General features: G+C 38.8%; 1 protein-coding gene and 1 non-coding gene across 2 annotated transcripts in view; both read right to left on the bottom strand.

The window, feature by feature from the left end:
* Positions 1–15,231, bottom strand: part of BMPR2 (bone morphogenetic protein receptor type 2) — a 138,754-nt gene extending 123,523 nt beyond the window's left edge. Inside the window, exons 1-2 of the mRNA XM_045847680.1 lie at positions 15,092–15,231; positions 14,910–14,987 (exon numbers count right to left, since the gene is read on the bottom strand). Of these exons, the coding sequence (XP_045703636.1) occupies positions 14,910–14,985 (76 nt within the window). The 5' untranslated portion in view covers positions 14,986–14,987; positions 15,092–15,231. The remainder of the gene's footprint in view (positions 1–14,909; positions 14,988–15,091) is intronic.
* Positions 15,232–23,226: 7,995 nt separating this feature from the next.
* On the bottom strand, positions 23,227–23,333 carry LOC123824509. The gene has a single exon (XR_006786714.1). It is a non-coding gene; the product is annotated as a U6 spliceosomal RNA (small nuclear RNA).
* Between the last annotated feature and the right edge of the window lie 2,526 nt (positions 23,334–25,859).

Here is a 25,859-nt window from a genome sequence, read left to right as displayed (position 1 = left end):
AGACCAGCACTCAATCCACTGAACCACACCAGCCAAAGTAAATAAAATCTTTAAAAATAAAAGATAAAAAATGAGGAAGTCTGGCAAGGATGGAGGCATAGTTAGATATACTTTGCCTCCTCACACAACCAAAAGGACAACAACAAATTTAAAAATAAAAAAATAAGCCCTGGCTGGTGTGGCTCCGTAGATTGAGTGATGGCCTGCAAACCAAAGGGTCGCCAGTTTGATTCCCAGTCAGGGCACATGCCTAGGGTACAGGCCCAGTCCCCAGTAGCGGGCATGCAAAAGGCAACCACACAATGATGTTTCCTCTCCTCTCTTTCTCCCTCCTTTCTCCTCTCTCTAAAAATAAATAAAATCTTTAAAACAACAAAACAGAACTGCCAGAAAAGTCAAACTGTATGGAAGTCCAACAACTAAGGAGTTAAGGAAGAAACATTTATCCAGACTGGTAAGAGGGATGGAGACAGACAGCCCAGGTGAAGAGGATGATCGGCAAGGCGGCCACAGGAGGCCTGGGCAGGTAAGGCAGAGGCTGGCACACCTGGGCAAGGCAGTGGCTGGCAGTGGCAGGCAGTGGCTGTGGTCCCACATCTGTGTGCAAATTAACCAGGAAGAACAACTGGGGAGTGAGACAGATGGCACAACCCAGGGTTCCAGCGCAGGGAAATAAAGCCTCAAAACCTCTAACTGAAAAAACCTGTCAGGGTTGTGGTGGCAGGAGACACTCCCAGCCTCACAGGAGAGTTCATTGGAGAAACCCACAGGGTCCTAGAATGTACACCAGAAGGTACAATTTGCTTGTGGGTAGTGGGGGAAGTGACTGAAACCCAGCCAAGAACCAAGCAAGTGGCACTGTTCCTTCTCGGACCTCTCCCCCACATAGAGCACCATAATGCAGTGATATGAGTAGCCCTGCACTGGTGAATACCTAAGGCTCCACCCCTTACTAAGTAACAGGCGAGCAGAGACAAAAAAATGGCCCAAATAAAAAAACAGATAAAAGCTCCAGAAAAAATACAACTAAGCGAGGAAGAGATAGCCAACCTATCAGATGCACAGTTCAAAATACTGGTAATCAGGATGCTCGCAGAATTGGTTGAGTATGGTCATTAAATAGAAGAAAAAGTGAAATAAAGGAAAATGTACAGGGAACCAACAGTGACAGGAAGGAAACTGGGACTCAAATCAATGGTTTGGACCAGAAGAAAAAAAAAAAAAACATTCAACCAGAACAGAATGAAGAAACAAGAATCCAAAAAAATAAGGAGAGGCTTACGAACCTCCAGGACATCTTTAAACATTCCAACATCTGAATCATGGGGGTGCCAAAAGGAGAAGAGGAAGAATGAGAAATTGAAAACTTATTTGGAAAAATAATGAAGGAGAACTTCCCCAATCTGGCAAAGGAAATAGGCTTCCAGGAAGTCCAGGAAACACAGAGTCCCAAAGATGTCGGACCCAAGGAAGCACACACCAAGGCACATAATAATTACATTACCCAAGATTAAAGATAAGAAGAGACTCTTAAAAGCAGCAAGAGGAAAGGAGACAGTTACCTACAAAGGAGTTCCCATAAGACTGTCAGCTGATTTCTCAAAAGAGACCTTGCAGGCAAGAAGGGGCTGGAAAGAAATATTCGAAGTCATGAAAGGCAAGGACCTACATCCAAGATTGCTCTATCCAGCAAAGCTTTCATTTAGAATTGAAGGGCAGATAAAGTGCTTCTCAGATAAGGTCAAGTTAAAGAAGTTCATCATCACCAAGACCTTATTATATGAAATGTTAAAGGGACTTACCTAAGAAAAAGAAGGTAAAAAATACAAACAGTAAAATAACAATAAACTCACAATTATCAACAGCTAAATCGGAAAAAAAAACTAAGCAAACAACTAGATCAGGAACAGAAAGGATCACAGAAATGGATATCATGTGGAGGGTTATCAACTGGGAAATGGAGGGGGAGTATGGGGAAAAGGGACAAGGAATAAGAAGCATAAGTGGTAGATACAAAAGACAGGGAGAGGTTAAGAATAGTATGGGAAATGGAGAAGCCAATGAACTTATATGTATGACCCACAGACATGAACTAAGGTGGGGAATGCTGGTGAGATGGGTGTCCAGGTTGGAGGGCAATAAAGCAGAGAAAAAAATGGGACAACTGTAATAGCATAATCAATAAAATATCTTTTTAAAAAATAATTAACAAAAAATTAGAAGTAACAAATGAGAAAATGATGGTGGCTTTTAGATTATGTGGTAGTAGTGAAGGTGGTAAAGGAGATAAGACTCTAAATATATTTTGAAGGTGGAGCCAAAACCCAGTTTTTGTATCAGACTGGATGTGAGTATAAAAAAAGGAGAGGAATATGGGGGGAGGGAGAGAGAGGTATTGGAGGAAAGGACATAAACATAATGAAGACTATATATGACAAACCCACAGCTAACAGAATACTCAATGGTGAAAAATTCAAAGCTTTTTCTCTAAGATCAGAAATAAGACAAGGATGCCCACTATAGTCACTTTCATTCAACATGGTACTAGAAGTCCTAGCCACAGCAATTAGGCAAGAAAAATAAAAGGCATCCAAATTGGAAAGGGAGAAGTAAAATCACCACTACTAGCAGATGACATATTATATATGGAAAATCCTAAATTCTCCACCAAAAAACTGTTAGAATAAATAAATTCAGTGAAGTTGCCAGAGACTAAAACCACGTATTTCACTTTTATGTAAAATATAAAACAAAAAAAAATAAACAAACAAAACCAAATCCATAGAGAGACATCAGAATAATGGTTAACAGAGAGGGAGGGGGGCAGGAGGAAGGCAAAATGTGCAACAGAGGTCTAATGTACGGTAACAGAAGGAAACTAAACAAGGACACTAAAATCCTCAATAAAACATTAGCAAACCAAATACAGCAATGCATCAAAAAGATCATACACCATGATCAAGCGGAATTTATTCCTGGAATGTAAGATTGGTACAACATACTCAAATCAATAAATGTGATTCACCACATAATCCAGGGGTGTCAAACTCATTTTCACCAGGGGGCCACATCAGCATCTCAGTTGCCTTCAAAGGGCCAAATGTAATTTAAGGACTGTATAAATATAACTACTCTTTAACAGTTAAGCAAGAGCTCAACACTGCCGCCAGGTAGAAACAAAGTGCTGAGTCGGATACAACAAGGTGGAGAGCAGATTTGGCCCGAGAGCCTTGTGTTTGCCACCTGTGACATAATCAAAATGAAGGATAAAAACCACATGATCACATCAAGATGCAGAAAAAGCACTTGATAAAATCCAGCACACATTTACAATAAAAACAGCAAAGTAGAACTAGAGGGAACATACCTAAACATAATAAAGGCCATATATGACAAACCCACTGCCAGCATCATACTCAATGGGCAAAAACTACAAGTGTTCCCCTTAAGATCAAGAATAAGATAGAGACAAGATCTGCTTTCACCTCTCTTATTCAACATAGTACTGGAAGTCCTAGCCACAGCAATCAAATGAGAAAAAATAAAAGGCATCCAAATTGGAAAGAAAGTAAAACTGTCATAATTTGCAGATGATATGATAACTGTATATAGAGAATTCCAAAGATTCCAACAAGAAACTATTTGAACTGATAAATGAATCAGCAAAGTGGCAAGATACAAAATTAATATCCAGAAGTCAGTTGCATTTTTATATGCCAATATCAAACTAACAGGGAAATTAAGAAAATCCCATTCACAATTGTTACAAAAGGAACAAAATAGAAATAAACCTAACCAAAAATGTAAAAGACCTGTACTTAGAAAATTATAAGACACTAAAGAAATTGAAGAAGATACAAATAAGTGCAAGCACATACCATGTTCATGGATAGGAAGAATTAACATCATTAAAATGTCCATACTACCCAAAGCAATCTACAGGTTCAAGGCAATTCCTATCAACATTCCAATGATGTATTTCACAGAACTGGGATAAATATTTCAAACATGTATATGGAACCACAAAAGGTCCCACATAGCAACAGCAATTCTAGGAAAGAAAAACAAAGTTGGAGGAATCATGCTACCTAATATCAAACTATGCTACAAGGCCACAGTAATCAAAACAGCATGGCACTGGCATAAAAACAGACACAGAGAACAATGGTACAGAATAGAGAGGCCAGAAATAAACCCACATCTTTATATTCAATTTATATTTGACAGAGGAAGCAAGCACATACAATGGGCTATAGATAGTTTATTCAATAAATGGAGTTGGGAAAACTGGACAGACACATGCAGAAAAATGAAACTAGGTTACTTCTTATACCAGAAGAATAAATTCAAAATGGATCAAAGATTTAAATGTCAAACCTGAAACCATAAAAAACAGAAAAGAAAACAGGCAGCAAAATATTGGACACTGCTTATACCAATATTTTATCAGCTATATCTCCCCAGGCAAGGGAAACAAAAGAAAAAATACACAAATGGGACTTCTTCAAACTAAAAAGTCTTTGCAGAGCAAAGGAAATCAACAAAATTAAAAGACAACACAGGGAATGGGAGAAAATATTCACTGATACAGCTTATAAGGGGTTAATGTCCAAAATTTATAAAGAACTTACAAAATTCAACGCCAAAAAAACAAACAAACCAATTAAAAAATGGGCAAATGGCCTGAAAAGATACCTATCCAAAGAGGACATACAGATGGCCAATAGACATATAAAGAGATGCTCAATCTCATTAGTCATCAGAGAAATGCAAATTAAAACCATAATGAGCCCTGGCTGGTGTGGCTCAGTGGATTGAGTGCCAGCCTGCAAACCAAAGGGTCACTGGTTCAATTCCCGGTCAGGGCACATGCCTGGGTTGCAGGCCAGGTCCCCAGCAGGGCACACGCAAGAGGCAATCACACATTGATGTTTCTTTCCCTCTCTTTCTCTCTCCATTCCCCTCTGTGTAAAAATAAACAAACAAAATCTTTAAAAAAAAGAACCATAGCCCTGGCTGGTGTAGCTCAGTGGATTGAGCGCAGGCTGCGAACCAAAGCATCACAGGTTGGATTCCCAATCAGGGCACATGCCTGGGTTGCAGGCCATGGCCCCCAGCAACCGCACATTGATGTTTCTCTCTCTTTCTTTCTCCCTCTCTTCCCTCTCTAAAAATAAATAAAACCTTTTTTTTAAAAAAAAAAAACCATAATGAGTTATCTTCTCACACCTGTCAGAATGACCATCATCAATAAATCAAAAAACAACACGTGCTGGAAAGGATGTGGAGAAAGAGGAACCCTTTTGCACTGTTGGTGGGAATGCAGATTGGTGCAGCCACTATGGAAAATTATGGAGATACCTCAAAAAATTAAGAATGGATCTGCCTTTCAACCCAGCAATCCCACTTCTGGGAATATATCCAAAGGAACCCAAAACACTAATTCTAAAGAACATAAGCACCCTTATGCTCATTGCAGTGTTATTTACAATTGCCAGATATGGAAGCAGCCCAAGTGTACATCAGTAGATGGAGTTGATATAACAACTTTGGACCCAGGCTGGTGTGGCTCAGTGGATTGAGTGCCGTCTTGTGAAACAAAAGGTTGCAGGTTCAATTCTCTGTCGGGGCACATGTCTGGGTTGTGGGCCAGGTCCCTGGTTGGTGGCGTGAGAGAGGCAACTCATGGATGTTTCTCTCCCTCTCTTTCTCGCTCCCTTTTTCTCTCTCTAAAAATAAGTAAATAAAATCTTTAAAAAAACAACTATGGGACATTTACCCAATAGAACACTATTTGGCTGTAAAAAAAAAAGAAAGTTTTACCCTTTGTGACAGCATGGATGGATCTGGAGAAAATTATGCTAAGTGAAATAAGCCAGTCAGATAAAGACAAATACCTTATGACTTCACTCATATGTGGAATCTAATCAACCAACTGAACTAACAAGGAAAATGGGGACAGATTCATAGATGGAGAGCAGCAAGACAGCTGGTAAGGGGAGGTTAGAGGGTGGAGGGATTGAGCAAAAAGGAATAAGGACTCATGGACATAGAAAACAGTGTGGTGATTGCTGGGGGGAGGGGAGTTTAAAGGGACTAAATGGTAATGGGAGAAAATATGATAAAGATTAAATATTTTTTAAGAAAGAAAAAAGAAGGAAGCTAGGCTTTTTAGTGGTGAGCTAAAGTATATCAAAGTATATCAAAGGTATATCAAAGTATAATGTTGTACACATGAAACATATAATGTTATTGACCAATGTCACCTCAATTTTTTTTTTAATTTTAACATTTTCACATCAAAAGATATTATTAGGACAGGAAAAAAAAACAACCTCAAGAATAGGACAAAACATTTGGTTTTTTAGTCCATTCAGACTGCCAAAACAAAATAACCACAAACTGGTAGCTTATAAACAACAACAGCTATTTTTAACAGTTCTGGAAGCTGGTAAGTCCAAGATCTTGGTTCCAGCAGATTTAGTAACTGGTGAGAATCCATTTCCTAGATGACCATCTTTTTGCTGTAACCTCACATGACAGAAGAAGGGCAGGATCTCTCTGAAGTCTATTTCATAAGAACACTAACCCCAGTCATGAAGGCTACACCCTCATGGCCTAATCACCTCCCAAAGGCCTCACCATCGAATACCATCACCTTGGGGATTATGATTTCAACATATAAATTTTTGTGGGGACACAAACATTCAGTCCTTAGCATCTAGAAATCATCTATCTGAGAGGGTGTTAATATTTGGAACATAAAAAGAACTCCTACCACTCAACAACAAAAAAGACAAACAACCCAATTAAAAAATGGACAAATGCTGGCTGGCATAGCTCAGTGGACTGAGCGCGGGCTGCGAACCAAAGTGTCGCAGGTTCAATTCCCAGTCAGGATACATGCCAGGGTTGCAGGCCATGACCCCCAGCAACCACACATTGATGTATCTCTCTCTCTCTCTCTTTCTCCTCCCTTCCCTCTCTAAAAATAAATAAAATAAAATCTTTAAAAAAAAGTTTTAAAAAATAAAATGGACAAATGTTGTTTAAGGGTACAAACTTGCAACCAGTAGATAAGTCCTGGAGATATAATACACAGAATAGTGATTATAGACAACAGTATTGTTTTATAAACTTCAAAATTGCTAAGAAACTAGATCTTAATTATTCCTATTTCAAAAAGAAATAATTATGTGACATATCAAAGGTGTTAGGTAACTCAATCATATTGCAATATATAAATGTATCAACTCAACATTGTATACCTTAAAAGTATACAATGTTATATGCCAATTATATATCTAGAAAAGGAAAAAGAAAAAATGGACAAAGGACTTGAATAGACATTACTCCAAAGAAGATATACAAATGGTCAATAAGCACATGAGAAGATATTCAACATCATTTATCATAAGCAAATACAAATAGAAACCACAATGAGATACTACTTCACACCCATTAGGATGGCTATAATAAATAACTTTTAAAAAAATAATACAGAAAACAATGAGTGTTGGCATGGATATGGAAAAAGTGCAACACTTGTATATTGTTGGTAGGAATGTAAAATGGTGCAACAACTATGGAAAATAATGCAGTGGTTCCTCAAAATCCTGAACATAGAATTACCATATGATCCAGCAATATACTCCTAGGCATATACCCATAAGAATTGAAAGCAGGGACTGAACAGGTACTTGTACATCAATGTTCATTGTGGTACTATTTACAATAGCCAAAAGGTGACAACTCAAGTGTCTATTAACTGATGAACAGCTAAACAAAATGTAGTATATACATATAACAGAATATTATTCAGTCTTAAAGAGCAATGAAATTCTGACACATGCTACAACATGGATAAAACTTTGAAAACAGGCTAGGCAAAATGAACCAGTAATAAAAGAACAAATATTATATGATTCCACTTACATAAAATACCTAGCATAAGCAAATTCTAGAGACAGAAAGCAGATTAGAGGTTACCAGGGACTGGGAGGAGGGAAGAATTGGGAGTTATTGCTTAATGGTTACAGAGTTTTTAGTGTGATGGAAAGGTTTTGGTGATGGTTGTACCACATTATGAATATAATTAATGCCTGACTTGTACACTTAAAAATGGTTAAAATGGCAAATTTTATATTATATTGTATGATTTACCATAATTTTAAAGTTAATAATGTAATATGTCAAAACTGCTAAATTGTATACATTACTAAAACAGTAAATTTATGGTTATGTGAATTATATCTCAATAAAACTGTTTTAAATGTTTACTAACCTAAAGTTAAAATGATATTAATTAGATCTCATTGATTTTTAGAATATAGACTAATTCTGTCAAAAATTCTACTGAAACTGACCTTGGCATTATTTACCTTAAAATTAAAGACAAGATTGTGAAGAAGCGTAAAGTAAACTTTCAACTATTTAAGGTCTACCCTAAGGTCTTTTCCAACTCTAAAATTCTAGGATTCCAACTATTTTAAAAGCACCCTCCCCCCCATTGGGTGTGGCTCAGTTGTTTTGGTGTCCTCCCACACACAGAACACTGGTTTGATTCCCAGTGTTCTGGGAATCACTGGTTCCCAGAACACTGGTTCACTGGTTTGATTCCCAGTTGGGGCACAAGCCTGGGTTGCCGTTAGGTACTGGGTTGGGGTGCATATGGGAGCAGCTTTTCAATGTGTCTCTCTTGCATCAGTATTTCTCTTTCCCTCTTTCTCCCTCCCTCCCTCTCTAAAGTTAAAAGAAATTTTTTTTAAAGCACCCTCTATGTTTAGGTGTTATTGTTCTTCTATTTTCATTAAAGCATATCCCTAAAGAACCTTTATTTACAAAACTTTTGTGGTCCTAATTCAAAACAGATAATCAAGATATAAAATATATTTGTGCCCTGGCCAGGTAGCTCAGTTGGTTGGAGTGTTATCCTGATATGCCAAGGTTGCAGGTTTGATGTCCAGTCAGGGCCTATACAAGAAGCAACCAAGGAATGCATAGATAGGTGAAACAACAGATTGATGTTTGTTTCTCTCTCAAAAAAAAAAAAAATCAATAAAAAAATTTTAATGTACTTGCAAAAATTAAAGTTATATTTCTTTCGAAGTACTGCTTTTACGATTTCAGAATGACCCACGGTCTTCCCCAACCTAAACCAAATTCAAAGAACCATATACTCAGTAATAACAAAATATAGCATTCAAAAAGTGCTATTCACTTTCCATTAACTAAGTATACCACTGGTTTTTCTCATACCATAAACAAAAGTGCTATAAGTACTTTAAGTATCTTACAGACATATACCCTTACTTTACAAAAGAGGCAATTTACCCAAAATACCAGTAAACAGCTAATGGTACCACTAGCAAGAAATTCAAATATTCCTAGCTTCCAACTCTGGTTGCCTGTTTGACCTAAAAATTATCTGCTTTTAAGGGTAATTAAAGCTTGGAAGAGGAGTAGCAATAAGAAAAAACAACTGGGGGCGGGGAGGGAGATAGCACTAAGAGAAGAGACAATCTAGGGAGATTTAAAGCAAAACAAAACAAAAAACACTGAGGGAAAAGAGAGGATGGAGAAGATCTAGAACTAGGGAAATGGAAAGTCACTGAAGTCAGAAGAGGAGAGTTTTAAGAAAGGGGTGACCAAAACTTGTCAAATTCAGTAGTAGAGTCAGAGAACAAGGTTAAAAAGTGAATGGATTTGGCAATTAAGAAGTCACTGCTGACCTAACAATATGTATACACTGCATGAGAGGGATAATTAAGTTGAAAATAAGGAAGTCAAGTGTTCAATGCTCTTTCAAGAAGGTTGACAGAGAAGAAAGACATAAAAGAAGAATGGAGATCAGTTGGAAGATACACAGGAACATAGTCTCTTTTCCTGTGTTGCAGAATACCAACAGGAATTTCTTGAAAGGATGGACAGAGAAGAAATAATACAATGCTAAGGGTTTGCAAAACACCTACCTTTGCTTTAAATAGCATGAGATCTAATTCTCTTTTGTAAAGTGATATAGGCTATGGCATGAGATGGTTGGGGGAGGAGGTGTAGCACTTATTTTTCTTTGTATCCACCTACATTTAAAAAAGAACTTTGCAAAAAGGAAGCATTAATAAATGTTTGTTGACTGGACATTTTATTTCTCCTTCTATATGTCATCTATCCCATTAATTTCCCCTACCTGTTCAGCTGCTCCCATGGGTGAATATTAGAATAGAAACTGGGTCTGATCAAACACTATGTTAAGTGCAATTAAAAGCAAGCAATAAATGTTGTATACTAATAGTTCTGATAAGGCAATGTATTCTAAAATGTTCATGTCATTTATTTACAGGCCAATTTCTAAGCTGACACAGACTATATAAAAATTTAGATGTGTTTTTGTAATACAGACAACAAAAAAAAGTTTAAGAAAAACAAAACAAATCAAGTTTACTGTTCTCAAAATTCTACCAATGTCATCTTTATTGCTCTGGAAGAGATTCAAAGACTAGGGGAAATGTTTGGTAACATAAGAGTCTTTTCAACACATATAAGTGTTACATACATAAGTTGGTAAAAATTCATGATTTCCTAGATATCATAGAACTGATATTTAATTTTTTTCAGCAGACATCAATCAAATCAAAATACAATTCTTCTTTGGTGGAGAGAAATTTAATATATGCAGTTTATCTACCTGTAGGGCTCCATGGAATATTAATTTGTAACCAAAACTGAAACAGTCTTGTCTAATTTAGTTTAGCACTAACTCTTTTGTCAACAATTCTCATCCAAATATACTAAAAGTAAAACCAAATGTACTAAAAGTAGAAACTTGTTTCTACTACCAAGTAATTTTTCTTCTTTGCACAAGGAGAGGGAAAATAAAATGGCCAAAATAAAAGTATAAGCTAGCCCTGGCTGGTGTGGCTTGAGTGTCGGCCTAACCAAAAAGGTCTAATTAAGAGTTTGACTCTGTTCAAATGGTAAAGAGAAGCTCCCTCCTGGACTATCTTCCTGCTCATATGTGGTAGGTTAAAGGTCTGGTTTCTTCATGCCCCCAGTAAAGTATTACGCATCCATACAATACCACAGCCTCACTATAATCAAAGTGTACTTTGCTACCCCTTGTCTTTGGGCTTGGCCAGTGAGATGTTACAGGACCAGAGTCTCAAAATGGGCTCTTGGGATTCGGCTTATCCTCTTGTACTTCTGCCATTGCCATGAGACAAGTTTCCCCAGAGAGATTTTACCCTTCCCTCCAGCCTGGGCCTCAGAATGAGACAACTGAAGCAGAATAAATGCTTATTGTTATATAGCACTATGATTTTGTGGTTGCCAATTATTATTCAGCAAAAGCTGACTGAATCACAGTATTTCAAAATCTGGACAAGACTGATTAATTACATAAAGCAGTAGTTCTCAAGCTTGCCTGAGTGAGAATCTTTGGGATTTAAGTTTTTAAAAAATACATAGGTCCCAGAGAGATCCATTCAGTACATCTAAACTGTGGGCCAGGAATATGCATTTTATCAAGAAGAAATGGTGATCCTGTTGCAGTGCCCATATCTTGAGAAACACCAAAATAAAGATTATTAAATTTCCATTTCCTCAACAATATTCATTAACTGTTCAAGAACACTAATAAGTGAATCTTGCCTGAGAATGTGTGTGTTCATAAAGAGATGTACGTAAAACTGAAATCTAGTCAAGTGAATTACTTCAAGTGCAGGAAGAATCGGGTGCCACTGATGTCAATTCAGCCATGGACACATCTGAGCCAGCCAAGGAGGATTATAATGTGATGCAGGACTCCCAGTTCCTTCAGAGTGTCCTGGAGACCCTTCCAGGTGTGGATCCTCACAATGAAGCTACTCAAAATGTCATGGGCTCCCTGGCCTCCCAAGTGACTAAGGATGGTGTGGGAGTCAGGAGTGAGTCTCTCAAAAATATGCCACCCTGGCATGCAGATTATTTTTTATCTGAAAACAATTAAAGCCCAATAAACTCAAAAAGAGTTTGTTACTTCCCCCTTACCTGCCTAAAGAGATTCAGATAGAAAAATCTGCTTCAGGAAAGGAACCTTAGCATTTTAACCTCAGCACATATGCATTGACTACCTCACCCCTCCTCGGTTCAAAATTATACACAGAGTACATCTCATTTTCTCTCACTATCTTCAGAATTTTCGTGTTTATGTGAATTCCTCATGCACACATATTAAATTTGATTTTCTCCTGTTAATCTGCTTTAAATCATTTAAATTATTCAAGCAGCCAGAAGAACTAAAGAGGTAAAGAGAAAGTTTCCTAGGCCCCGACCAAGGCAAGGACAAGAACTAAGACTGGAAGTATAGGGTAGCTAACCTGCTCAGGGGGGTGCATAGGGTGGGGTGGGATATAGAGTTAGATACATTATCCGTAACAATTACAAACTAAATAAACTTGGTAACTTTCTTCTTCCAAGAAAAAAAAAATTGTGCAGAGGCTTACCCTTCAAAAGGTATGGCATTGTACTGTATCTTTTTATTAAAATAACTAATTCATTTAAAAACCAAGCAAGCATATATTTTTATAAATTCTAGTGTTCTGCATACCCATTGTTCTTAGAATTAAGAATACAAGAACTATATAGAGTAAATGGAAAAGAAGGATTCAAAATAAATAACCATGACCCCCCCAAAGGGGGATGTGATATCAATATGTCTTCTAGTATTTTTTCCTTTCAGCTGTACTATTTGCACCTGTTTGGTTACATCACTGTATCTATGTATCCCCAAATCTACACATGCCCTCTTTAGTTACCTTGCACTTAATGAAACTGCACTAGCCACTCCAACATTAAGCAAAGCAAACGTTTACACATTTAGAACCATGACATTTGCATAATCAGTGCAATACAAAGATCATGTTAAGTGTCCCTGCTCTTTGCAAAGGCTGATCTGGGTGAAGACACTACTCTATCTCATGTTCTCAATTAGAGTAAGAAGTTGTTGTTATCATTAATGTTGTAGGTAAGGGTGCAGGCTATAATTTTGGCTCCACAATTTACTGACTGTGTAGTGAGTTATTTAAATTCTCTGTTCTTTACTCGCACTCTCTATAAAAAGAACATAATTAAACCTGCAGTATAGAATTGAGGATAAAATGAAAAAAACATGTAAAGATATTAGAATAATTGCTGGCACATAGCAAGCAATAAATACTAGCTGTTACTGCTGTTATAGATCTGAAATCCAGCTTCACAAATGTGGGCATCTGCTGCTATCTACTGCTAAAGAAGACTGAACCACTTTGTAAGCAGTAATTCTTTTAATTCATCCCTTTGAAAGGACATTATTCTAATATTTTATTTATCAAATAGAAATTAAGTTCATTTTAAAAATCAATGTTCTTTCTTTTAATCAGTTCTAATTATAAAAATAATAAGCCTGTCAACTATAAATGAGAATCTAGATGCTAAAAAAGGTCAAAAATAAGAAAGAACACTGAAAAATCTATGCTTTGAGACTTCTGCTCTTAGAATGACTGCTTAAGCTTAAGGCTTTTATGTTCTCTATGTTTTACAGGAACCACATAACTTATGGCTATAGAATTGAAATAGCTAACACAACATAAAGAAATCTAGTAAAAATAATTCATTTTTATCCCAAAAGGAACTGTAATGACTAAGAATATTTAATGTTTTCAAATGTAGTTAATTCAGAAGTTAATATTTTAATGCAACTATAAAATTTATCATAAGCATAATAGACATTAATCAAAAACATCAAAAGTACAAAAAAAATTTTTCAAATTTTCTTTCAATATTTTCCCAATGCAGATTTCTATGTCTAACATAGCGATGAGAAATTTACTGAATATGAAAAATACTTATAAAAATAAAAAGCAGTTGAAAAACTGTCATGTTGTCCTTGACTAGTTTTTAAAGGCATAATCTATTAAGCCATCCTAAACCAAATTTAAGAATTTTATGTATAATCCACTCCTAAAAATTTCTAAAAAAACCTATCATCCAAAGACTGTTTGAAAAATAATCGCAAAAGGAACATGGGGCTTTTTTTTGAGGTGTCTGAGAATGAAAAAGAAAATATTATAAGGAAAGGATGACTAGCATTTTTGTTTAAACTTCAGTAAAATGACAAAGAACTTTCAGGACTCAAATCTCCTAGAAGTCTGATGTGAGGTCAAAGTTGTTTCAATGACAGGACTGCCAATAAATGCCAGATGACTAAATGTAAAGAGATCACAAATATCTTTAAACCTTCATATTTCCAAAAGTATATAAAATAGCATAGAATCCAGATAGAAAAGGTGCAAATATAATCACTAAAATGCTTTGGAACAAAATAACACTAATGATAAAAATAATTAAAGTATTACATAATGTGTTAAGAATCTCACATTTTATTCAATTCATTCATAACATTTTTGAATAATGAAAGGAACATGGATACCCAAAGAGTGTTCTAAATCTAAAAATAAGGTTCAAATGTGTTTTATAGTTGATGTCCTTTTTACTGTAAGTCAAATCCGCTTCTTCATATTAAAAAAAGAAAATCTACAGCTCTGTTTCCAAAGATCTCATAATAGACACTATCCACTGGTGATTAAAATATTTTTAATCTTTGCATTACCTCACAGCTAAAAATGTCAAGAAACCACACCCAATATGTCTTTTTACCCCCCAAGGGAGGTGTGAGGGGGTGGGAAATATGGGAGTGGGAACTCAAAACTACACAAAAGCACAAAAGGTTATTTCCCTGGATGGATCGGGAAAGGAGTGCAGGTACACGGTCGCGGTTCCCTCTACACTGATCTGGGGACGCATCAAAGGGCGATCGCAGGCCTCGGCCTCTGCGGGATCCCTCCCTCGCCACCCGCAGGGTAAGTGGCCCGGACGCGCCAGCCTGGGCTACTCACCGGCCGCAGTGCTGACCAACAGGACGGTCCACAGAAGAGAGGGCACCCGCCAGGGCCGCTGCAGCAAGGAAGTCATCCCTGGTTCGGCCAAGAAGCAGGAGAGCAGAGAAAAGAAATATGGAAAGTAAACACAGGCGGAGAAACACGGCCGGGAGGCTTGCCTTCTTTCCCGTCTGACTTACCCGGCCGTATTACAATGCAGTTTGAAAGGACAAATGGCAAATGAGAGGACCTAGCTGCAGAGCTTTCATTCCGCTGTAGGAATTCCCTTCATTTCTCTCCCTCGCGGCTCGGGGGGTTCATTCGCCTAGGACCGGGTGCCTCTGCCCCGCAAACTGAAGGCATGCCGTGGGGAGAAGCAGGGAGACACGAAGCAAGCCCCGCAGTTATTTCCCTCGTAGTTTCACGATATCAAAAAAATATCCAGGTCTAGGAGAAAACATATCCAGGGTGCAGAGGGGTGTAGAGCGGGGATTCGATGGGGCAGCCGAAGATCAGAACTAGTTCCCCACTGCCGGGAAAGGCGAAGCCCGGCGAGCGGCAGCGGCGGCTTCGGCGCCCGGCGGCCCGAGACGCATAGCCCGCGACTTCGGGAGGGCAGGGTTCCTTTGAGTTTCGTTTCGGTGCTTCCTTCACTCCAATTTCGAGAACACCAAATTCTCTTCCTCCAGTGGATCGAAAAAGGTGTCTGTCTCCATGGACAAACTCACAGCCTCCACGCCTTCGTGGAACGATCCTGTGAGGGTCTGGCCGGAGGGCTCAGGGCAGTGGGAAGCGGGGGAGGGGAAGGGTCTGCAGGCTGGGCCCTGCGCTCCCAGAGACAGCGGGCGGAGAGGTGCCGGGAGGAGGCTGCCTTTTCTAGCCCTCCCGGGTGCGCTCCTCTTTCTCTTTTTTTATTGCTACCGCTCGTTTTCTCTGGAGGTAAATTCCACCATGAAAGCCTTGTCTTCTCCCGTCAATGGCTCCCGTAAGCGAATCACAACCCTCCCATCCACCCCCCTTCAGAGGAAGCCGCCGCCGCCGCCGCCGCCGCCGCCGCCGCCTCGTTCTCCCGCAGTTCTGAGCTCCGGGCGGAGCTCGGGCGTCGGGGGCCGAGGGCGGGGGACGGCGGGAGAGCGGATGTAGATGGCTGGGAAGGGGAGGTGGACACTGAAGCGGCGAGACACCCAGCACCCCTCCGGGAAGCACTTCCAGTGGCTCCGAGCAGACCAGACACAAAGGGGGGAGTCGCCGCAGCTGCCAGTCTGCGGCGCTCGGTCAACGGAGACGCCCCGCCTCCGCCGCCGCTGCCACCGCCTCCTCCTCCTTCTCCACCTCCTCCTCCTCCGCCTCCGGCTCTTCCCGGCCCAGTCTGTCTCGGGCCTGTGGTGCTGCACGACCGTCCGCTGCAGCGGCAGCAGCAGTGGCTGTGGCGCGAGGAAGCAGCTCTGCGCTTGCGCGCTTGCGGCCCCGCCTGGCCCCGCCCCTCGGTCAGGGGCTGGCTGAGGCAGACACGACAGCCTTCGCGCGGCTAGTCTCACCCAAATTGGCGTGGGCCGGGTGGGGCCGGCAGCTGGTGATGGAAGTGGCTTTTCTGCTTCTTGCACATATACTTCCACAGGCGAACACTTCTTTGGGATGTGTGTGTGTGTATGTGTTTGAGAGAGCAGCCACATTTTTCTGCCCAGGCTTTGGCAAACTCTTCCTAGCTGGGTGATTTAGCTGGCGTCGCGGTCTTCTCTGCGACTGGGCGTAAAGTCCTGAGGGGCAAAACTGCTCCTATTGTTTGTTGATGCTGGGGCTTCCCTCTCCGTAGCCTTAAGAATCCAGCCAGTCACGCTTTTCCCAGACCCGAGACCTCGGCTTTCTCGGCCTCCCCTCGCGGACTGAAACAAAAGCCGGAATTGGAAAGACCACACCTAAATTGATATTTTTGTTCCTATCAGTGTCCGGCTTTCCTCAAGCACCCATTCCGGTGGCCCTCCTTAGATGACAGGAATACTGAACATTTCAAAGGATGCGAAGCCATAAAGGAAACTCAAAATTCTATACACCGTCCTGCTGTTCATCTATGTACACATCTGTCTGCAGCGAGGTTTCCACTTCGAAGGTGGACCTTTATTCACAAAGGCTGGAGGGCTTTAGGGGATCTGGGGGCCATGGGAAAGAAAAAAAAAATTGCTGTAAGGAGTTGCTGCCTCGGGGTGGAGTGGGATCGAGTCTTCGCACCCAAGGAAACAGAAGATCCTGTACGTAGCTCCCTTGAATTTGGAAAGGATCGGCTTGGTCGTTTTTTTCTGTTGCAAAATCCCAAGAAATCAAAATAGGGGAAGAGATTCCACCACCTACCTCGCCTGCAGCCCTTACACACCCCTACGGGATCAGACCAACTTGGGTGGGATTTTGCTGGGGGAGAAGGTAGAAAGCAAAGTGCGTGGCGCCATGATCGGAAGTCTGGATTTAATTCTTAGCTGCTAGGTGGAAAATTTGCGTGGGAGGGCGATCTTAGAGATGAAATCTAGCCTTCCCTTCTCATACTGAGCGGAAGGGTTATTCTGAAAGCTGGTTTTGCTGGTCTTTCATTCTGGCTTAGGGCATTTGCAAAGATGCATTACTCACTGCTGGAGGACTCTCTTCAAGTCCTCTTTTATCTCTTTCTCTGAACTTGATGTAAATAAATCTCTACATTCCATAAACTAGTTGCTGTTATCACACTGAATATCTTCTATAATTAGAGGTTGTGTATTACCAGTCTAGGATTCTCAGACTCTTTGTAGTGGAAATACTTTTATACGGCATACCCCTCAGGCAGAGAGAAATATTTCTATCAAGTAAAATCCTCTTTTTTAAAAATTAGGAGGTGCGTATGCTTTGATTCACTAGCTTTATTACTATATTTTGTTTTGCCCAAGAGACCTAAAATTTTTTTTAAAAAACTCTTGGTATTGTTTTACCATTTGACTTTCAAGAAATCAAATCTAGCACTCAGAGAAATAGGATGCTAAGTATGTTAAGGTACAGAAAGTTTATTAATTGATAGCTTACTGTTTTGGATTCTCATATTGGGATCAAGTATATACTTGATTATTATTATTTGCATAAACATTTTCCTAAGAAACAACAAATACCCTTGTACATACTGTAAATATGTGATAAATTATAAAGAAAAGAAGAAAGGGTCCTAGAAAATTCACATGAAAGAAATATATGCCACTGACATGATAATTAGTAGACAACCATTTAGGCAACCCTCTTCCACTTTTGTTACTCCATTTGAGACCTGGCTGTTAACTCACTATGAGAAAAAAACATGAGAGAAGAACTGGAATTTGACAGTCTGTCCACTAAGACAAGAGAGTTCATTCTGATAAAGACAAAGGATTAGCACAGCAGGCAAGTTTTGGTATCTGTACTAGTCAGGATAAACTAGGTTTTAACAAACATCTCTGCAGCTTATTGCAACAAAGGTTTATTTCTCACACATTACTTTTTTTGACACAAGTTAGCAGATAGCCTACCACAGTGGAGTTTACCAGAGAACAGACACTAAAACTCTTCGATTTTCATGCAAGAGATTATGGGGTAGTGTTCTCAAGAACAATCTCTTTGGAGATGGAGGGTCATAAGATCAGGCAGAGGGAAAAGTTGCAACCAAGGCTTTAACCAGATTCTGCGAAGGGATGGACCTTCAGTGTTGTCCTAAATTGAGGCAGGGGGCCAGGTCTTTATATTCTCATATCCAATAGGGCTGCACCTAGAAAAGGGAGATGACCTTGGTATAGAGAGCTTTCTTCAGCAAAGAACAACCCCAGAAAGGGACCCAGCTGAGAGAGCTGTCAGCCTCCAACATTTCCAGCGATTGGGAGCGGTTGTGCTTCAGTCCTAAAGGGTAAATCTGAGTAGTTCAGCACACTATCCACTACATAGACTCTGCTGATTATTGTCACTTAAGTCCCCAGAGTGATGGAAGCTTCAAACAGATAGTACATGCTTTCAAGATTGCCACTGTAGAGATCATGAAATTTAATTGCTAGTGCTGCAGTGTCTTGGTATGTCCAAGGAATGAAAAGGAGGCCTGTTTATTGGAACACAGAAGATCAAATTAGAGAGGTAGGCATGTGCCACATCATACAAGGTGTGAATCATTTGCCTACTTGCTCAGTTCCACTCCCTTACCTTTTCTTCTTTTTTCATGGGCTGACTCCTGCAAACCAAATATCCAACACTCCCTTGCCCACTGGCTTCCGGTTAGGTTCAATGGGAGGCACAAGATTAAGTAAATCCAGGCTCCCTAAAATGGAACAGTGGCTCCTTCTCATTCCTCCTTTTGTTCAGCAAATATTTATTGTCCACTGTGCTCCAGGCTCTGTACTAGGCAACTCTGAATACAATGAGAAAAACAGTCAGTCTCTGATCTCACAGAGCTCTGTGATATCAAAAAATTTATAGTTCCTCAAACATAAATGCCTTTGTGCCTTTGCATTTTCTGTTTTGTCTGCCAAGAACGCTCTTTCCTCCTCTAATTGACTCATTATTATTTTTTACCATTCAACACCCAGCTCAGATGGTACTACTACCTCTGAGAAGATTCCTCTGACTTCAAACCCCAAACAGAATTAATTAATTCCTTTTTGTGTTACTTTTATTTTCTTTTTTATAATTTATAATATTTTTAATAATAAACATGCAATAGCTTTATAATCAGAAAAAATGGTGCAGTATTTTTAAAAGAACAGATGTGAATGATGCCTGTATGGTGCCTGAATTTCAAATTAGACAGGTTTTTTTGTTTTCTTCAGTAGAGATATTTTCCTTTATTAAATGTTAGGTACCTCCACCTATCCCAAAATAATTTCATAATCAGTCTTTTATTCCTTTTGTATGAATAAGTTAATAACATACTTTCTAACAGTTAATCCAGAAAACATTTGTTAGGGTAGAAAAGAATATAAGGGTATTGATTGGGCTTGGGAGTTATCCAAAAGGAAAACAGATACTGAAAGGAAAAAGGGAGGAAGCATAGAGAATCTTGATTACTCCATAAATTTTTGTAGGCTAGCCATGTCTGTGGCTAAGGCATAATAGATTATCCCCATTTTAGTTTGAAAAGTGAAATACATGTCTTTCCAAAAAAGCAATAACTCAAGTGTATATTTCAAAGAACTAGAGTCAAATATTGAACTAGGGCCTCCTAACTCAGAGTTCATATTCTTCATCTTGTTATCTTTTTCTATTCAACTTTATTATTAATCTACTCTTGATTGCCAGAATTGCATGTCTGTTACTTTCAAATCTGTACTAAAGTGTTACCTACTCATTTATTCCACTGATATTTATTAAGCATCTGTTATGTGCCCATAAGTGAATAAAACACAAAGATTTCTGTTCTCTTGGACCTTCATTCCAGCAAAGGGAAACAAACAATAAACAAAAAAAAGATGAAAAATAAGTAAAGTATGTAGAAGGTGCCAAGTATATGGGGAAAAAAAGGAAAACAGGTTATGAACAGGTTATGAGTAATTAAAATATTGGGGTAGGGCCCTGGCTAGTGTGGCTCAGTTGATTGAGCACTGGCCTGCGAACCCAAGGGTTGCTGGTTCGAATCCCAGTCAGGGCATATATCTGGGTTGCAGGCCGCGTCCCCAGGAGTGTACAGGAAGCAATGGACTGATGTGTCTCTCACATGACAATGCTTCTCTCCTTCTCTTTCTCCCTTCCCTTCTCTCTCAAAATAAATAAAGAAAATCTTTAAAAAAAAATATTGGGGTAGGGAGGCTAATCAAGTCATAGTGTAACATATGATAGGATAAGTCTTTGTTGAAAAAGTAAAATTTGAATAAAGATGTAAAGAAACTGGCCTCTTTGGAAGAACTAAAAAGCCTGCATGACCAGTCACCAAAAGTTTAGAAGACACTGTCAAAAAACAAAAAAACAGTAGTAGATTATGTTCTGTATTTGATCTTTATCCAACCAACATTGGGCAGCTATTTAAGGATGTTAGGAGGAATACCATGATCAAATATACATTTTAAACAAATCATTCAGACTCGTAGAGAGAGATTGATTCAGAATGAGTTGATCAGGAGATCATTTGAAATCTAGCCCAGCAGGAGAGAAGGTCTATATATACAAATAAGAATCCTTTAGACCAAGAGAGTTATGTATCCAGAAGTTAATATAAGAGCCAATAGCACACAGCCATAGCTAGTTATTAATAATTAGCAACATTTTCAAAGATACTTCAGTTCTGACTTTAGACTAGTTATTTGCATCAGCCTCAAAGGTACCAAATCTGAAAATTACCAGTTACGATAGGAACTCTGGTACCAGGAATAAAATATGGATGAAATGGCCACAAGGAGGGCTGCTATAGTTTCAGACAGAGACAGAAACCTAAAACTGAAGTGAGTTTTAACACAAAGGTTAAAATACTAAGCCCCAGAACTATCACTGCATAATAATTTCCTGTCTGTGATCATGGGAGAAAGTGGGACTAAGCTTTTAGCTGGGATCCAGGTAAACTGTGGTGAGAAGAGTCTGGACAACAAAAGCAGTGCTACAGGAAGTTTGGCTCCTTTGACATGTGTGGCAGAGACATGGGTGCTCCAGAAATATATCATCTGCTTCCTAATATTTCTTGTTCCTTTGTGGAGATGTAGTAGAGGTAATTTGTGTCATTTCTAACCAAAGCACAGAAGAGTCAGTATTACACTCCAGCTATCTTTTTCCCTGCCACTAAGCAACTAAGAAGGTCAAGTACTCCAGGTAGTACAGCTACAAAATGGTGCAGCCACCATTAGCTTGGGTCCCTGATAACAAAGGAGAGCCCTCTTTAATCTACACTGGACATGGATCTTGAGTAAAAAAAAAAAAAAAAAACCCCTTTTATATTAAGCTACAGAAATTATAAGACAGTTATTGAGCATAATCTAGCGTATGCAGATGAGTCAACACATGTTACCTTCGACAGATACAGCACCCTGTCAGCACGTTTTTATAAAACAGGGCTATGATTCAAATATGAGAAGTATAAAGGAGAATAGCTAGTTTTTTTTAATACTGAAACAAATAATCCATTAAATAATATGTAATTTCATGAGGATCAACATAATGGTTTGGAGCACCTGACTTTTTTTATGGGTATCAAGGGTACCTCACATGCAAGGCAAATAACAAAGACTGACTCTTGGAAGAAAACTATCTGAAACTATGTATAGTGGTTAAAGCAATCAAAGTAAGAAATGGAAGACTTTGAATGTGGAATGTTTGGGTTGTCTTGCAATTTTAAGATTTGATTACTAACATAGTAGGAGAACCATGTCAAGTTGTGAAGTTACTGGATCAATTCAAAGAGTATCTTTTCTTTTTTTAACCAAATGGCAAAATACAGCATCCATAGAGTATCTCCTTATGTTGTAAATCATCTAAATCTCTCATGTTTGGGATTAAAAGAAACAATTACATATAGTGGGGGGGTGGGGAGTATTAAACCAGGAAACCAAATTTTTAGGAACAGCTCTGCTCCTGATTCTATGACTTTGAATGAATCATTTCTCCTCTAGGCCTCAATTTTTTATCTGTAAAATAAGTTGAGATGAGCTAGTTCTGTTTTCTTTTAGCTTTAAAACTCTTATTGACATCACTGACATTCCTATATTTAAAAAATTACATATAATGACAAATTTCATTTTTACCCTAAAGAATACAAGTTGAAAACAAATATTTGGGAAAAAGCATTTCTACAGCATATTACTTTACATTAATGGAAATGTAGTGATTCTTTGTTTAAAATTATTTTATGAAATAGTTGAAGCTATTTGTATAATTTTGAGTCCTAAGTTATGCAGTCTTATAGGAATCTTTGGTTTCTACACTTTTCTTCCTAATGTTGATTCCCACTGTTCATAGCAAGAATGTAGAAGGAAGATATTTTTCCACATACATCCTAATAGGTGATCAAAATATGCAATTTGCCCTTTATGATCCCCAAAAAGGTCTGAATCACATTTTACAATTTATTCAGAAATATTATGACCTGTGAAAGTTACTAATCAATCAATAAGAATTTGGTAAGTCCCTTCTGGGTGTACGACTTTGTATAAATGTTATATCAATATTACATTTTTTATACTTACCCAAGGAAATTTTTTTCATTGCTTTCAAAGAGAGAGGAAGGGAGAAAAAAAAGAAACATTAATTGCTTGCCTTCTCATACACACCCTGACAGCTGATTGAACCTGAAACCTGGGTATGTGCCCTGACCTGGAATTGAACCTGCGACATTTTGGTCTATGGGACAATGCCCCAACAAACTGAGCCACACTGGCCAGGGCAATATTAATTTTTTTAATGCTTCACAAATTTGCATTTCATCCTTGCTCAGAGCCCATACTAATCTTCTCTGTATCATTCCAATCTTAGTATATATGCTGTCAAAATGAGCACTCAATATTAATTTTTAAAATCTCCATATATCAGTATGGTGAGTATAACATACTTATCTAATGCTGAAGTAATAAAAGCATAAAGTATTTTTCTCCAACTAGTTCATGTATAATTATATGATATGTGAAATTATCATTTCCCCAGAAAGATTTTATAATATTAAAGAGCAGTGACTAAATCATATGCTCTTATACACACAAAAAAATGTTCAATAAATTATCACTGGAGTGAAAAGCCAGATAACTGAGGACACAGAACAAGGTGAAAATATTTTATCCTGCAAAGGCTATTTGTACCTTGAGTATTAGAAAAAAAATCATAACAAATATTTTTTTCTTACAGCACATTCTACAAGTGTTTGAAACTTTTGCTAATTGTTAAGCATGTCAATATTATTCTCATTTAGATGATGAAGCAGTTGCATAAACATTGAAATGCACAAAAGTTAGAAAAAAGTCTGCCTTATGGCCTTGCATTCCAGTTTTTCTGGCTTTTGATAAATATTTATCTGGCCTCTCATAATCACTGCCAAACAACTGCACCACACTATCTGCTTGCAGAAAGTACACAAATAATTTCAAGAGCAACAGAAACTACTGTAATACCCATCCTCACAACTTTCACCCTGTGTAAGGTTTACACATTCATTCTTCTTAGAGGCTTCTGATATACTGAAATATCTACACCAAAACTTTCCTCTTCTTTTTTTTATTGGCTTTTTTGAATTGTTGTTCAAGTACAGTTGTCTCCATTTTCCCCTCTCCACTCACTCCCACCCTACCCTTGATCTTACCCCTCTTTGGCTTTGGCCATGGGTATTTATACATTTTCCTTGATGACCCTTCCCATTCTTTCCCCCGTTATCCCATTCCCTCCTCCCCTTTAGTTACTGTCAGTTTGTTCTTTATTTCAATGTCTCTGGTTATATTTTGCTTGCTTGTTTGTTTTGTTGATTAGCTTCCACTTATAGGTGAGATCATATAGTATTTGTCTTTTACCACCTGACTTATTTCACTTAGCATAACGCTCTCCAGTTCCATCTGTGCTGTTGCAAAGGGTAAGAGCTCCTTCTTTCTTTCTGCTGTGTGGTATTCCATCATGTAAATGTACCATGGTTTTTTGATCCACTCATTTGTTGATGGGCACTTAGGTTGCTTCCAACACTTGACTATGGTAAACAGTGCTGCCATGAACATTGGGGTGCATAGGTTCTTTTGAATTTGGTGTTTCAGGATTCTTAGGGTATAATCTCAGCCATGGAATTGCTGGGTCAAAAGCTAGTTTCATTTTAAGTTTTCCAAGGAAATTCCATACTGTTTTCCACAGTGGCTGCACCAGTCTGCATTCCCCCCCAATATGTACTAGGATTCCCTTTTCTCCACAGCCTCACAGGCACTTATTTGTTGATTTGTTTATGATGGCCATTCTCACCAGTGTGAAGTGGTATCTCATTGTGGTTTTAATTTGCATCTCTCTTATGGCTAGTGATGCTGAGCATCCTTTCCTATGTCTCTGGGCCTTCTGTATGTCCTCCTTGAAAAAGTGTCTGTTCAGGTCCTTTGCCCATTTTTTAATTGGGTTGTTTGTCTTCCTGGAATGGAGTTGAGTGAGTTCTATATGTATTTTGGAGATCATACCCTTGTCTGAGGTGTCATTGGCAAAAATGTTTTCCCATATGGCTGGGTTCTTTTTTTCATTTTGCTGATGGTTTCTTTAGCTGTGCAGAAGCTTTTTACTTTGATGTAATTCCATTTTTTTTTCCTTTATCTCCTATAGGGGACTGTTCCATGTGGCATGGGGAATGTAGCCCAGCTCCCACTCGGAAAGGCCAGTAGGGAGTGAGGTCCAGTACACAGGACCCACACCCACAGATAGGTTCTCTTGTGGGGAATCAGGCCTGCATTGTACCTAGGCTGCTATGAGACTTGCTTTTGCTAAAACTCCCTCACCCTGGATTGAGGCACAAGTGTTTACTGCATACCTCTAAAGTAACTTCCTAAAATCTGTGCTAAACCTCCCAAGTATGGAGTGTAACCAGTTTAACCACTTCTCCCCTTGATTTGTAACATCCTTCTCTTTGAAGTAATTAGCAACATTCTTTCCTTTGTTATCTGTAAAAGGTAATTACCTACAACAAACCTGCACCTAGTAAATGAGGACCATGCTTGCTGTAATGTACCCAGAAAAGCAATAAAAGCCTGTCCAGGCAGGGGTCCAGCCCTCTCTCTCAGAGAGCAGCCATGCCGCCACTTTTTCTCCACAGGACTTCTGTAGTCCGTGTGAATTTGTCCGTTGCAGCCACAACACACTATGGGCCAGGGTCCACATCAATCTCCCTTGTCCTAGGAGATATATCAGCAAAAATGTTGCTTCTTGGGATATCTGAAATTTTACTGCCTGTGTTCTCCTCTAGGACTTTTATGGTGTTGTGACTTATGTTTAACTCTTTTACTCACTTTGAGTTTATTTTTGTGTATGGTGTAAGTTAGTGGTCAAGTTTCATTTTTTTGCATGTAGCTATCCAAA

This window comes from Phyllostomus hastatus, unplaced genomic scaffold (assembly GCF_019186645.2).
Source record: "Phyllostomus hastatus isolate PE091 unplaced genomic scaffold, TTU_PhHast_1.1 phas_contig_57, whole genome shotgun sequence".
Taxonomy (NCBI): domain Eukaryota; kingdom Metazoa; phylum Chordata; class Mammalia; order Chiroptera; family Phyllostomidae; genus Phyllostomus; species Phyllostomus hastatus.
This window is presented reverse-complemented; position numbering and strand designations above follow the sequence as displayed.